This window comes from Salmo salar, chromosome 19 (assembly GCF_965601325.2).
Source record: "Salmo salar chromosome 19, fSalSal1, whole genome shotgun sequence".
In the NCBI taxonomy this organism is placed as follows: Eukaryota; Metazoa; Chordata; class Actinopteri; order Salmoniformes; family Salmonidae; genus Salmo; species Salmo salar.
This window is the reverse complement of record NC_138309.1, coordinates 48,703,097-48,717,431: the sequence shown is the minus strand read 5'-3', so window position 1 is coordinate 48,717,431 and position 14,335 is coordinate 48,703,097. Positions and strand designations below refer to the sequence as shown.

The 14,335-nt window shown below is 45.8% G+C and overlaps 1 protein-coding gene across 1 annotated transcript in view; it reads right to left on the bottom strand.

Annotated features, from left to right (window-relative positions):
- Positions 1-5,992: 5,992 nt before the first annotated feature.
- The window catches only part of llgl2 (LLGL scribble cell polarity complex component 2), a 32,035-nt gene continuing 23,692 nt past the window's right edge, over positions 5,993-14,335 (bottom strand). The window contains exons 13-27 of the mRNA XM_014158137.3: positions 14,070-14,223; positions 13,163-13,267; positions 12,707-12,802; positions 12,355-12,551; positions 12,108-12,255; positions 11,837-11,984; positions 11,627-11,743; positions 11,313-11,479; positions 10,912-11,176; positions 10,681-10,831; positions 10,518-10,546; positions 10,234-10,281; positions 9,910-9,952; positions 9,344-9,405; positions 5,993-7,592 (exon numbers count right to left, since the gene is read on the bottom strand). Coding sequence (XP_014013612.2) covers positions 7,588-7,592; positions 9,344-9,405; positions 9,910-9,952; positions 10,234-10,281; positions 10,518-10,546; positions 10,681-10,831; positions 10,912-11,176; positions 11,313-11,479; positions 11,627-11,743; positions 11,837-11,984; positions 12,108-12,255; positions 12,355-12,551; positions 12,707-12,802; positions 13,163-13,267; positions 14,070-14,223 — 1,735 coding nt within the window. The 3' untranslated portion in view covers positions 5,993-7,587. The remainder of the gene's footprint in view (positions 7,593-9,343; positions 9,406-9,909; positions 9,953-10,233; positions 10,282-10,517; positions 10,547-10,680; positions 10,832-10,911; positions 11,177-11,312; positions 11,480-11,626; positions 11,744-11,836; positions 11,985-12,107; positions 12,256-12,354; positions 12,552-12,706; positions 12,803-13,162; positions 13,268-14,069; positions 14,224-14,335) is intronic.

Sequence of the window (14,335 nt, the reverse complement as noted above, 5' to 3'; positions counted from 1 at the left end):
TGTTTATCCCAGTCGTTCATCGTTGCCAGCAGCTCATAGAACACATGGTAATTCCTCTCCTCGTTGGCCTGATGACAATACAGTAAAAGTCTGGTGAACCAAGTCTCTGATTCAGTACAGACTGAGGCTAGGAGTAATACGCACCCAATCGTCTCACCTGGAAGACAACTCGTGACTTTTCAAGGAAGAACTTTGACATTGAAGTCCCCACCACCACACCAATGTCGACCTATAACATGATAGAAATAAATGTTTTCTCCTATTTTATGCCAATTGAACACAACCTTGTTTATCTAATGGGTGAAAGAGAAGAAGTTACCAGAGGAGGACTTAGTGGAGAATGTGGCGGTGAAGGTATTTGCCAAAGCGACTAGAGTTGTTGTTGAGGACGGTCTTGGCATTACCAAAACTCTGAAAGATCGTCAGCACCTCCATGGGCTCTCTGAGGTTATTGTTCCTGCCCTGGTACATAAAGCCGAGACTTGGACTATCCGCTTGGTGGCCTCAGTCTTACCTGATCCACTCTGGCCGCTATAGAAAGACGCAACAGACTGTAGACTAGAGGACAGACCAATACCGTACTCTAAAGAGAGAAAGAAATAAACTGGTGCCTCTGACGTACTTTATGACGATCAACTGTTCTTTTGGTGAGCTCTGAGATTGGCTGAAGGCAGCATCAGCGATGGCATAGACATGATTGCATCAATACAGAAACTTCCACAGACTTGCATTAGCAACAGGAGGGTTCCCTTGGCACTAGTCTCTGCTTGTTACTTTGCCGTTACTCAGGTTGGTGGCATAGTAATAGTAATCGTTGTGTCACTCTTTTGTATTTGTATTTATTATGGGTCACCATTAGTTCCTGTCAAGGCAGCAGTTAGTCTTCCTGGGGTTTATTAGGGGTCCCCATTAGTTCCTGTCAAGGCTGCAGCTACTCTTCCTGGGGTTTATTAGGGGTCCCCATTAGTTCCTGTCAAGGCAGCAGCGACTCTTCCTGGGGTTTATTAGGGGTCCCCATTTGTTCCTGTCAAAGCAGCAGCTACTCTTCCTGGAGTTTATTAAGGATTACCATTAGTTCCTGCCAGGGCAGCAGTTTCAGTTGTAGGGTTACCTACGTAGATGGCGTCACGGTAAAACCTCATCTTCAGATTCAGCAGCAGAAAGCTCTCACACACCTCCCTAAAGACAAACACCAGTTAACACAGAGGTGTGCGTGTTTGTGTTGGCTGTGCATTGCATTAGCTCTCACTTGTAGTGTAGCTGGGACAGTTCCTCCACCTCCACAGCCAGGTCAGTCCCTGCCATCACTACTTGGGAAAGGTGAGCCCAGAACGGGTATGCGTCAGCCACACGGCCCCCTTACAGAACCAGGCACAATGGATGTCTCATCTCTTCTAACCCACTTACCTTCATTATTTTGCTATCTTCTTGTGCTACTCTGTAACTGTAGTTACTCTCTTTGCATTATCCTCTAACCCTATCCCCCAGCCTCATCTCCCCCTCATAGCCACTCGACTACAGGCAAACAAATACACCTGTATTTCTGGAAAGGTCTGACTGTGATAGCTGACATACGGTAGGTCTGAATCAGCATTTATTTGTGCTCTGCTCTGTTGTATTGGCACTGACTGGCAAACAAATCGACTAGTAGAGGTCTCTGATGGGTTTTAGTCAGTAAACACTGACTGACAGCGAATAGGTTCTGTGTTACATATTGAACCAGCATTAAATCAAATTCTATTTGTCAGATGAGCCGAATACAAAACTCCGGTACCTTACGGTGAAATGCTTACTTACAAGCCCTTAACACTTATATTTCTATAAACTGCATTGTTGGTTAAGAAAGTATTTACTAAAATAAATTGAAGTATAAATAAACAAAATAATAGAAAAATAAATAATTAAAGAGCAACAATAAAATAACAGTAGCGAGGCTATATACAGGGGGTACAGAGTCAATGTGCGGGGGCACAGGTTAGTCGAGGTAATATATACATATAGGTAGAGGTAAACTAACAGTCTAAGCACACCAAGACAGTCGTGAAGAGGGCACGACAAAACCTATTCCCCCTCAGGAGACTGAAAAGATTTGATATGGGTCCTCAGATCCTCAAAAGGTTTTACAGCTACACCATCGAGAGCATCCTGATGGATTGCGTCACTGCCTGGTATGGCAACTGCTCAGCCTCCGACCGCAAGGCACTACAGAGGGTAGTGTGTACGGCCCAGTACATCACCGGGACCAAGCTTCCTGCCATCCAGGACCTCTATACCAGGCGGTGTCAGAGGAAGGCCCTAAAAATTGTCAAAGACTCCAGCCACCCTAGTCATAGACTGTTCTCTCTGCTACCGCACGGCAAGCAGTACCGGAGTGCCAAGTCTAGGTCCAAGAGACTTCTAAAGAGCTTCTACACCCAAGCCATGACTCCTGAACAGCTGATCAAATGGCTATCCAGACTTTTGTCATTTTTTTCATTTCACTTCACCAATTTGGACAATTTTGTGTATGTCCATTACATGAAATACAAATCCATTTAAATTACAGGTCGTAATGCAACAAAATAGGAGTCGTGCTTGGCCATGCAGTCATGGGTGAACAGGGAGTACAGGAGGGGACTGAGCACGCACCTCTGTGTTGAGGATCAGCATGGCAGATGTGTTGTTACCTACCCTTACCAACTGGGGGGCGGCTCGTCAGGAAGTCCAGGATCCAGTTGCAGAGGGAGGTGTTTAGTCCCAGGGTCCTTAGCTTAGTGATGAGCTTTGAGGGCACTATGGTGTTGAACGCTTAGCTGTAGTCAATTAATAGCATTCTCACGTAGGTGTTCCTTTTGTCCAGGTGGGAAAGGGTAGTGTGGAGTGCAATAGAGATTGCATAATCTGTGAATCTCCTAGGGCGGTATAAAAATTGGAGTGTGTCTAGGGTTTCTGGAATAATGGTATTGAGTTGAGCCATGACCAGCCTTTCAAAGCACTTCATAGCTACAGACATGAGTGCTACGGGTTGGTAGTCATTTAGGCAGGTTACCTTAGTGTTCTTGGGCACAGGGACTATGGTGGTCTGCTTGAAACAAGTTGGTATTACAGACTCGGTCAGGGACGAAAATGTCAGTGAAGACACTTGCCAGTTGGTCAGCGCATGCTCGGAGTACACATCCTGGTAATATGTCTGGCCCTGCAGTCTTGTGAATGTTGACCTGTTTAAAGGTCTTCCTCACATCGGCTACAGAGAGCGTGATCACACAGTCGTCCGGAACAGCTGATGCTCTGATGCATGCTTCAGTGTTGCTTGCCTCGTAGCAAGCATAGAAGTAATTTAGCTCATCTGGTAGGTTCGTAACATTAGGAGTTACGGTTTGCTCCTCCAGTTATTTACATGGAAATGCTACGAAAATAAAGGCTTTTCAAATTATGAATTTTCCTCACATCATTCAACAATAGTGTCTTTGTCAGGGTAAGCAAGCATTTGTTTGTATATATTGGGTGTTAATCAATGGGTGGCAGTTGTTTCTAATCCCTTTGTGTTGTTGAGGCAGCTCTCCAGCATGTCCTGAGCAGGTTCCCCCAGACTCCTCTCCCATCCTGGCCTGCTCCCCATCCTCATACACTGTCCACTTGGTCAGCTTCTCCACTATCTGCTAGGGCAGGAGGGTATCCTGAGGGTAGGGCAGATTGGGGCGGTAGTGGGGTTTTGTATCATGATAATAATTCATGATAATACATCGGCTATGATCACGATAATTGCTACATTGTGATAATGGCTCTCTCTTGATAACTGAGTGAGCCGTATACATAACCAGGCTGTGAGGGGGGACTGTGAGCTATTATCATGATAAAAATTAAACAATTAAATTCATTAATCATCTGTAACCTTTAACACTTGAGGAGGGTGAGGTCTGGTTCCAGCAGGCTGTACTGGCTGGCCTGGTTGTGTTGGCAGGATTCCATTGGCTTTGCCCAGCTTGTTTATTCTGGGGAGCACGATGGTGGCTGGAGGGAAGGTGGAGTGGGGATCCAGAGACTCTGCTCTTGCTGGCCAAGCTGGTATTACTAGCCACACACGGTCATCCTGTGTTTGAGCAGGTGGCTCCCTCCCTCTGCTTGATGGCTTGGAGAGTGAGCCAGTGGGAGACACCAATAACCTGGGTCACTGCTCAGTTTGAACCCTTTGGGCATCTTCCCCCTGATCCAGCCCGAGACATGTCGTAGAGTCATCACGCCATTCCTACAAGCGATGAGACGGTCCGTGGGTTTGGCTGAGACTGCATCTGTAGACCTGGCTGTAGCTGCTTCCTCTCCAGGCTTTGCCAGCAGCTTACTGGTCCTGTATCGAATAGACGCCATCTTGACTCTGCCCAGGACCAGGCCAATGTTTTTCCTGTTCAGGCCAATGTTTTCTTCGCCATCTTGTTGTTCCTCTTTCGCTCGTTCCTGTTCTCCTTTGTCAGATGGGCTTTGAGGACTTTTCTTTTTGCTTTCAACAGCATCATCAATGATGGGCCTTTAGGGTTTTTTGATGTAGCTGAGGTAGCTTCATCCTCCTGCGTCTCCACTGGGGAAGAAGCATCGTTGTCTTTGTTGTCATCATCACCTTTCAGAGTCTGAGCTCCTTCCTCTGCTTTCCGTTTCCCTCTGCTTTAATGGGTTTCTATTGTTACGGGTTTGTCAGCCATCTTGGATTTCAGACCCCAGCTGGGTCAGGGACGCTGGTTGTCAAACTGAGTGGGGAGCCAGGCCCAGCCAATCTGAATGAGTTAACCCACAAAATGTCTTTATTACATAAATGCAGATATCTTAATAGACAAGTACACCAGGTCATGTAACGAGCTTGTCAACCAGAGTCAGTCAGCATTAGGACACAGTTTGATGTTTTACACCCTGATCCCCACTTGACACACAGGCCATAGGTTAGATCAAGTTTAGCTACTGACCCCATTAGCTACAGGATCACAAAAGTACCATCATAGTTCCTGTACTGTGTAGTGAAGTGTATTAGCACACCACATAGGACTTGCTACGATTAACTACCACAAAGACAAAAATAATTTCAGATTTTTGTTTTTTGGTTAATGTTAAACATTTTAATAATAATTTATTACATTGCAAAAAAATAAAAACATCCTACGTGGTTATAAATGTTTGATCTCCGCTTGAAGTAACACCAGCGGTAGATGGGTCTAAATGATGTGCCACCTCTATAGGTATTCAGGTGTCGCTGGTGAACGAGGGAGTGGAACGGTGAGAGCAGGTGTGTAGAGATTGACAATAGCTGATGACAGACAAGGGAGAGACGGAGGGATGGATAGAATGAAAGAGCAGTGCCTTCTCTTGGATAGAGATACCATCTGTGCTCTGGAATGCACAGGCTAAGCTCTCCTATTTCTTGCTTCATTTTCCTCCCCCTCTTCTTCACAGTAAATTCATATCACCTTTTATCAGTTCAAGAGCATTATATCTCATCTACAAAACATGCAACTGAAAATGTTTTACTTATGGACCAGGTAACTGTCAGCAATATAAAATGGCATTTGATTGGCTACATGAGTAAACAAATATGCTCTAAACAGAACATTCTGGCAGAGATCATTATAGTCCATATGGGCCAAGGTGCTTTGTGTCATGTTTGAGCTGACAATAAATACATTCTCCCTTTCACCACCATTACAGCGTGAACGGTCTGGTCTTTGAGAGCAATCTTATAGGAGATGTTACGTTTCAGCAAAGCGATGGTGGACCAGCCAATTAGTGCTGCTCAATAATAGATAATTAAAACGCTTGGCTGTGCTTGTATGACAACCGATCCCTACTTTATCCACTTGACCGGCCAGCACCAAACTCACCAGGCTCAGGGTATACCCTCGGATGAACATACCTTGTTGTGAATGTGCCGATTAAAGGGGAGGAGAGTCAGAGCAAGGCTTGAATCAGGAACCCTAATGTTCAATCAAGCAGTCAATAAAGTCCAACTTCATAGAAAGGAACAGACATGAACTCTTGTGAAAAAAAACTTGTATTCATTTTCCAGCAGGACATTATGTAGTGTGAAAGTTAGCAATCCAAAAATTAGGGTTCTCATACTCGACCATTCACTACAAAAATATATTCTAGAGACCATAAAATGCTAAAATACCCAGCATTTCGGAGAAACAGTACCAAAATATTTCCTTGTAAGATCCGACTATAGCAGCCAACCCCCATTAACAAAACAGGCCCAACTGCAGGCCTAGAATCATCATATAGTACATATATATATTAAACATTTGACTACAATATCTTAAAATTACATTCCTAAATTACATTATTCAATGCGGTGTTCAAAACAAAAGACGTTTAACATGATAAAAATGCAAAACCCCCATAGAAAGTTGTTCCCCTAGACATTGTGTGCTACACGGTAGTGGACAAGTACCTACGACAGGTTATAACTTATAACTGGTTATTACACCTTAACGAGCGGACGGTAGGGGAGGCAAAGAGGGAGGTCAGTTAGCAAAAACCGCTTGGGGAGATATTTACGGCACAGTGGTCTTGCACGACTAGTCTGGTAGTTAGATCAGTTTCTGAGGTTGGCTAAAGCAGGAACAGGGCATGTATACACAAGGAATGCTGATCTAGGATCTGTCCATATAATCTTATAAACCTAAACTGATCCTAGATCATCACTCCTACTCAGAGGCTTTGTGGATACGGGTTATTTTTCTGGCTGCCAGGCTGATGTTCTAGGATTAGGTTTGGTTTAGAATTAACTGTTCCGATTCGCCCCAAACAATGTCTTGTCAGCATTAGCAACAAACTACCATGTCAAACAGGTCACTTTCTAAACATTCTTGTACAATTCCCCCCCCCCCCCCCCCAATCCATCTAGATTGTAGGTTGAATCAAAACAAAAATACTAAAATCACATGTCAAATTAAATTACAAATAAAATGGGAATAAAAACATGTCCATTGTTCCTCCCTGTATCACCCAGTCTCCAACCTTGTCTCTCTCGGAGACGAAGGCAAGCGAGGATGTGCCGAGGCAGGGTTGGGATTGGACGAAACAGAGTTCCACAGGTCAGCTTGGGTTCAAATGGTGAAAGGCTGAAGGTCGGAAGGCCGTGACTGGGGTCGGGGTGAGGAGAGAATGGGTGGGTGAGCGAGTAGGGTGTGTTAAATGCAATTATGGCTTGTGTGTGAATGTGTTTGAACTGTTAGTGGCTTTGGACAAGCGTGTCAGCGGAATGACCATATCATTACCACTGTGTTGCAGGTGTAGAGGTACCAAGTGTAGGATGGTATTACAGTACAGTGGTTGGTCTCTAGGCACAGCCGGTGGACCCTGTCTCCTCTCTAGATGGGCACAAATCACACCCTAGTCCTCATACACTACTCGCCCTATATGGGCTTGGTAAAAAGCAGTGCACTACTTGGGGAAAAGAGTGCTATTTGGGACACACAGTGAGTCAGTCTTTTTGGGTTAGGGGGTGAGGTTTCAGTCTCTGGGGGCTAGGGGTCATGGTTCAGGGGTCAGTAGTGGCAGTATTAGTAGTGTTGGCGTAGTTTGCTAGGCAGACTCCACGACGTCTCATGACCAGGAAGGATTGGCTCAGTCTTGAGAGACAGAGAGAGAAAAAGACATGAGCAAAACAAATGAACAGCCTCAATGCCATTGTCATAGCAATCATCATCATCACCACCATTGTGATACTCATAATACCATTTCAGACCTGGGTCCAAATATCTGTTACTTTGACATAAATAGTAGGCATTCAGTGGCTGAATATGTTTGTGCATTTGGAAATACACTTGGAAAATATTTGAAAAAAACTAAAATATATTGACTAAAATACACTCCCAAGCATTTAACCTAGGTATTTGAAAATATACTGAAATATAAACACAATATAAAAAGTGTTGGTCCCATGTTTCATGAGTAGAAATAAAATATCCCAGAAATGTTCCATATGCAAAAAAAGCCCTTTTCTTTAAAATTCTGTGCACAAATTTGTTTACATCCCTGTTAGTGAGCATTTCTCCTTTGCCAAGATAATCCATCCACCTGACAGGTGTGTCATATCAACAAGCTGATTAAACATGATCATTACACAGGTGCACCTTGTGATGGACAATAAAAATAAAATGTGCAGTTGTCACACAACACAATGCCACAGATGTCTTGAGGGAACATGCAATTGGCATGCTGACTGCAGAAATGCCCACCAGAGCTGTTGCCAGAGAATTGAATGTTCATTTCTCTACCATGAGCAGCCTCAGTCGTTTTAGAGAATTTGGCAGCATGTCTAACCGGCCTCATAACCACGTGTAGCCACACCAGCTCAGGACCTCCACATCTGGGTTCTTCCCCTGCGGGATTGTATGAGTCCAACCACCCAGACAGCTGATGGAACTGAGGAGTATTTCTGTAAGCAATAAAGCCGATTTGTGGGGGAAAACTCATTCTGATTGGCTGGGCCCACCAAGGCCCACCTATAGCTGTGCCCCTGCCCAGTCATGTGAAATCCATAGATTAAGTTCTAATTTATTTATTGCAATTGACTGATTTCCTTATATGAACTGTAACTCAGTAAAACCTTAACTGTTGCATGTTGCGTTGATATTTTGGTTCGGTATAGTTCTAGGTGTGATGGTCTTCCTTTCTCCTGATTGGTTCACTGGGACAAGTATTGCGGCTTCATGTGATCTCTGTCTGGTCACGTTTTCATTCATCTCGGTTAACCCAGAACTAAAAGCTTGCGTAATATGGTCAGATGCTTAGTTATGTTTAGGTAGTGTCTGTCAACGAGAGATTATTAAAATGTAAACTCCCTCCCACTGTAGGCTGGCAACATTCATTTAAATGGACTGTCATCCTAGTGGGTATGTCACAGTCGAGGCCAGGTTCACAGTGAGGTCACTATAAAAGAGGAATTCAAAATGCTCACTAAAGTAGTGCACTGGACCTTTACTAGTCCTGTATTAGAGGACTGATATAGCTGTCTGTAACACTGGGCCTTTACTCGTCCTGTATTAGAGGACTGATATAGCTGTCTGTAACACTGGGCCTTTACTAGTCCTGTATTAGAGGACTGATATAGCTGTCTGTAACACTGGACCTTTACTAGTCCTGTATTAGAGGACTGATATAGCTGTCTGTAACACTGGACGTTTACTAGTCCTGTATTAGAGGACTGATATAGCTGTCTAACACTGGGCCTTGACTAGTCCTGTATTAGAGGACTGATATAGCTGTCTAACACTGGGCCTTTACTAGTCCTGTATTAGAGGACTGATATAGCTGTCTCTAACACGGGCAGAAAATATAATATTTGAACCCAGTTCTTCACTGATCATATCAAACTCACCTCCATTGGTCAGCACCTTCCCTCCAGCGAGAGCACTCTTCACGTTGTTCTCCAGGAACGTCCTGTAGCAAACACAAATGAGTACCAACAAAACACCTTGGAAGGAGCAGCTAGCCTAGCGCTTTAGCGCATTGGGCCAGTAACCGAAAGGTCGCTGGTTCGAATCTCTGAGCTGACTTGGTGAAAAGTCTGTCTGTGCCCTTGAGAAAGGCACTTAAATCCTAATTGCTCCTGTAAATCGCTCTGATCAGAGCGTCTGCTAAATGACTCAAATGTACAGTACCAGTCAAGTTTGGACACACCTACAAAGCTGTCAGAGGCAAACGGTGGCTACCTTAAAGAATCTCAAATATATTTTGATTTGTTTAGCACTTTTTTGGTTACTACATGATTCCATGTGTTATTTCATAGTTTTGATGTCTTCACTATTATTCTACAATGTAGAAAATAGTCAAAATAAAGAAAAACCCTGGAATGAGTAGGTGTTGTAAAACTTTTGACTGGTACTGTCAATGTAAAATGTAACGGTTTGTCATGAACACTTGGCTTTAGGGCCGAATACTCACGGCTGGTATCCTTCTAGAGACTTCTGGATCTCCTGAAGCACAGCTGTAAGGAACGAACAGGTCAGACAACAGACACATAATGATGATTGACAGTTGCCATGAGTTAAGTTGGTTATGATGAAACATGCAGTAAGGTGGTCGTGGGTTGCTATGTAACAGACAGAGCTGGATGCCAACAGGACAGTTAGAGTAGACACACTTCAATGTGGCTCAGCTGGTGAGATCATGGCAGTAGCAAACATCAAGGTTGCTGGTTCAATCCCCCACAGTGATCACATCCTAAAACGCTGTTTTGGTTACGGTTATGTTCTGCGGGCTACTCACTCTCGTCATTCAGCAAAGCATGCTCCATCACACGTCTAGCAGAGCTCTCTGTAAACAAACAGCACGGCAGGATGCAGTCAGCACATCAACACACGCAGCATGATCGACAACCAGTGTGTGTGTGTGTGTACAAACTGTCATCTTAAACACACATGCAGCAAGCTGATCAACACACAGACCGGCTGACAGCCTAACAGAAACCTTCCTACTGTTAGGCACAGACACGATGTAGTACTAGTGACATAACTACAGCTAACATTATACTGTAGTTGTTTACATCTTACCCATGTCATCGGTGTCCCGCGTGGAATTTCTGGAATGACAGAGAAAAAAAAAAAACTTCAGTAAAACGTGAAAAGGTTAGTTGAATCAAAAAGTAACGGTCAGAAAGCAGTGCTTCCAAAGTCGATAGTGAATACCACTAAAAGAGAAGCAGTGGGAGTGTACCTGTGCTTCACAGACGGCCCGTCAGGCTGCGCCCGAGGCAGGGTGGTGCTGGGCGTTTGGGAGGGCACCTCCACTAGAGACCTGGGCTCCACCACACAGCGAGCGGACAGAGAGAAACGCTCAAACTCAGACGGAGAGATCAGGTAGAAACCTGGAGAGGAGAAAGAAGCTGAACACATGAAATGGAAAATGCTTGTGAGAGGTCAAATGTGTGGTTGTCTCTCGCCCTACCCTGTCCGTGTTTGGTGAAGACACAGGATGCGATGCCGCTGACGTCCTCTCTGCGGATACAGGGGTACTGGACCTGCAATTTCACCCCCGGCAATGACACCACGTGGAGGTCTCCCTGATTGGTCAGGACGGTGAGGCCGCTCTCACCGTAGTCCTCCGAGCGGTTGCTGCCGAACCAGGCCACGCCCACCCTGCGCACGCGCGAACCATCGATGGCGGTGAGCTTTAACTTCATCTTAGCGCTCACCTTCGGCAGGGTGAACACCTGGAAACAGACAAACATTACATATTCATTTAAAAGTCTTGGAGGACAAAACATTCTGCGTTTCTTTATCAACCTGTGGCCAAATAAAGTCTCCCCATCAGATGAGTGAGAGTGGGTAAGATGTGCGTGTTCTCACCTTGAACTGTTCCTCTGATATGACCAGTAGCTGGTGGCAGCCCTGCATGTCAGCTGAGCGGGCCAGGTCGTGGGCCACCTCCAGGGGCTCAGGCAGAGGGGAACCGTGGCCGTCCAACACCACGATGCCCACGACTGGAGCACGGTGCATCAGCTGGATCTCCTTAGCTGAGAGAGAGATGGACGAGAGGAGAGGGTCGACGGAGAGAGGTGGACGAGAGGAGAGGGTCGACGGAGAGAGATTGACGAGAGGAGAGGGTCAATGGAGGCACGAGGGAGAGAGATGAACAAGAGGAGAAAAAGGCATGCTCTCACCAGGGTGGGCGGAGACGGGGTCCTCTGCTCTGCGTTCCACAGGCGGTAGGCGGAGCTGGTAGGCGAATACCGAGCCCCCATTGGTCCCTGCCCAGAGAGAGGGCGTGTGATGGGAGCCTTTTGGACGAGAGAGGAATGAGAAATATGAGACATCAAACATTAAATACCCCAGGGTCTGTGTGTGTGTGTGTGTGTGTCTGTCTGTCTTACTGTCTGAGAGGAAAGTGTCAGCGAAGTACAGCGTGCGAACGAGGCCAGTGAAGGAGTCGTCTGAGGATCGAGCCTCTATCTTTCTCTGAACAGGAGCCAACTCCATCTCTGCTAGCTCAGCCTCCAGACGAGCATTGGCCTCCTGCACCTAGACACACAGAGACAGAGGAGCCTGTTTGAGACACTTCCTGTCTTCAACAACTGTGATCTTTAGGAACTTGGTTCAATAAGGATATATGCAGTCATGTTTTATTTTTATTTTGTTGTTTACCTTAGCAGCGCTGTTGACGTGGTGTTTGCGTAAAGACACTCGGCTGCGTCTGATCCTCCTGAAGGACTGGCGGAGAGACTTCTTAATGCTCTTTACTCTGGACAGAGGACCTTCCATAGCCAGCTGGTCACTGGGGTTCAGAGTACACCTACAGGGGAGGGTTAACACACTGTAGTCTATATCCCATCTCGACTACCTGTCGTTATATTGAAGACATACAGGCAGAAAGATGCAGAAACACACTTACCTGACGAGGACGTTGCTTTTCTGCTGGTAGTCGTAGAGTCCGAAGCCGTGGCTGGTCCCGAAGGTCACTAGCTTCCACTCAGAGTGCAGGGTTAGGGCGGTGACAACGGCAGGAGGCTGACACTGGACCAGGGCAAAGGGCTGGAATCCTGGGGGGAACCTCACCGGCTCCTCCTTCACCTCCAGACGCGTGTGGCCCTGATAGGGACAGATGGTTAGAGACGTTATAGAACGTTACCCGAAACGTTATACAATGTATTGATCACTCAGTCTTTATGCTCAATGAAATCCAATTAAATAAAAAAATTGCATTGCAGTGTTTACGCAGATTTTTATAACGTAATGTTGTTTACCTTCCAGCGGAAGCCCTCCTGTCCCTGTAACAGGTCAGCTACCGTGGCTTCCACCGTCTGTTCCGCTGCCTCATCATTCAGCTCTAACACCAGGATCTACAGAGGGAGAGGTCAGACGATCAGTGTGCTGTTCTGTTGTTAATGACAGATAATAGAGAAGACTTCCCACTGATGATCCAGTGCTCTATAAAAGGATGGGAGACCAGTTTCATTAGTTATCATATTACAATATAGGAGAGCTATGCAGCCTGGGTCTGGAAAATGGGTCGTTCACTGAATGCGTGACTGTCTGTGAGCCAAATAGCCTCAGGAAAAGATTGGCATGGGGAGCGAAGACCTAGTGCCAAAGAATGTTGGAAATGAAGACAGCAGCAGTAATGCCCAAATATGTACGCCGCTGCGCTTTGACTCCTGGCCACCAGAGGGAGCAGTGGTTGTTTCCCCTGGTCAACTCACCTGTCCAGCGGTGCCAGCTACAGTCAGGTAACCGCTGTATTTACACAGATGGATCTTCTGAACGCCCAGGCGAGGGTCATCACTGTACGGGTCAAAACAACCCACCTGGGGGGGGAGGAGAGGGACCGTCTCAGAATGAATAACCAGCCGAATCACACCCTGAGTCAGTACAAACATTTCCTCTAACAGAAACACACCTTCCTCCAGGGACACCATTATGTTATTACACACACACACCTTCCTCCAGGGACACCATTATGTTATTACACACACACACCTTCCTCCAGGGACACCATTATGTTATTACACACACACACCTTCCTCCAGGGACACCCTTGTTATTACACACACACACACACACACACACACACACACACACACACACACACACACACACACCTTCCTCCAGGGACACCATTATGTTATTACACACACCTTCCTCCAGGGACACCATTATGTTATTACACACACACACCTTCCTCCAGGGACACCCTTGTTATTACACACACACACACACACACACACACACACACACACACACACACACCTTCCTCCAGGGACACCATTATGTTATTACACACACCTTCCTCCAGGGACACCATTATGTTATTACACACACACACACCATTATGTTATTACACACACACACACCATTATGTTATTACACACACACAAACCTTCCTCCAGGGACACCATTATGTTATTACACACACACACACCATTATGTTATTACACACAAACCTTCCTACAGGGACACCATTATGTTATATTACACACACACACACACACACACACACACACACACACACACACACACACACACAAACCTTCCTACAGGGACACCATTATGTTATTACACACACATCAGAATGGTGGTAACTTTGGTTATTTATATATACCCCCCCACCTTTCTGAAAGGTGGCCACTCTCCCTCCGTGCACTGGTTCATGTTGTCATTGGGTTCTGCGTCAGTGAGGAACACCCCTGCCGTGCTCAGCTTGTACATGGGGTACAGACAGACCCCCGACGCATCCCAGAAACGGACCGTACCGTCCTCGTGCCTGGGAGAGAGGATATTAGGACACGTTTGTGAGAATTAACAACCGGAGAAACAACTTGACTTTAACCCTTTCAAACCCTATTCACGGTCTCCACATAGTATCTGTGTTAAAT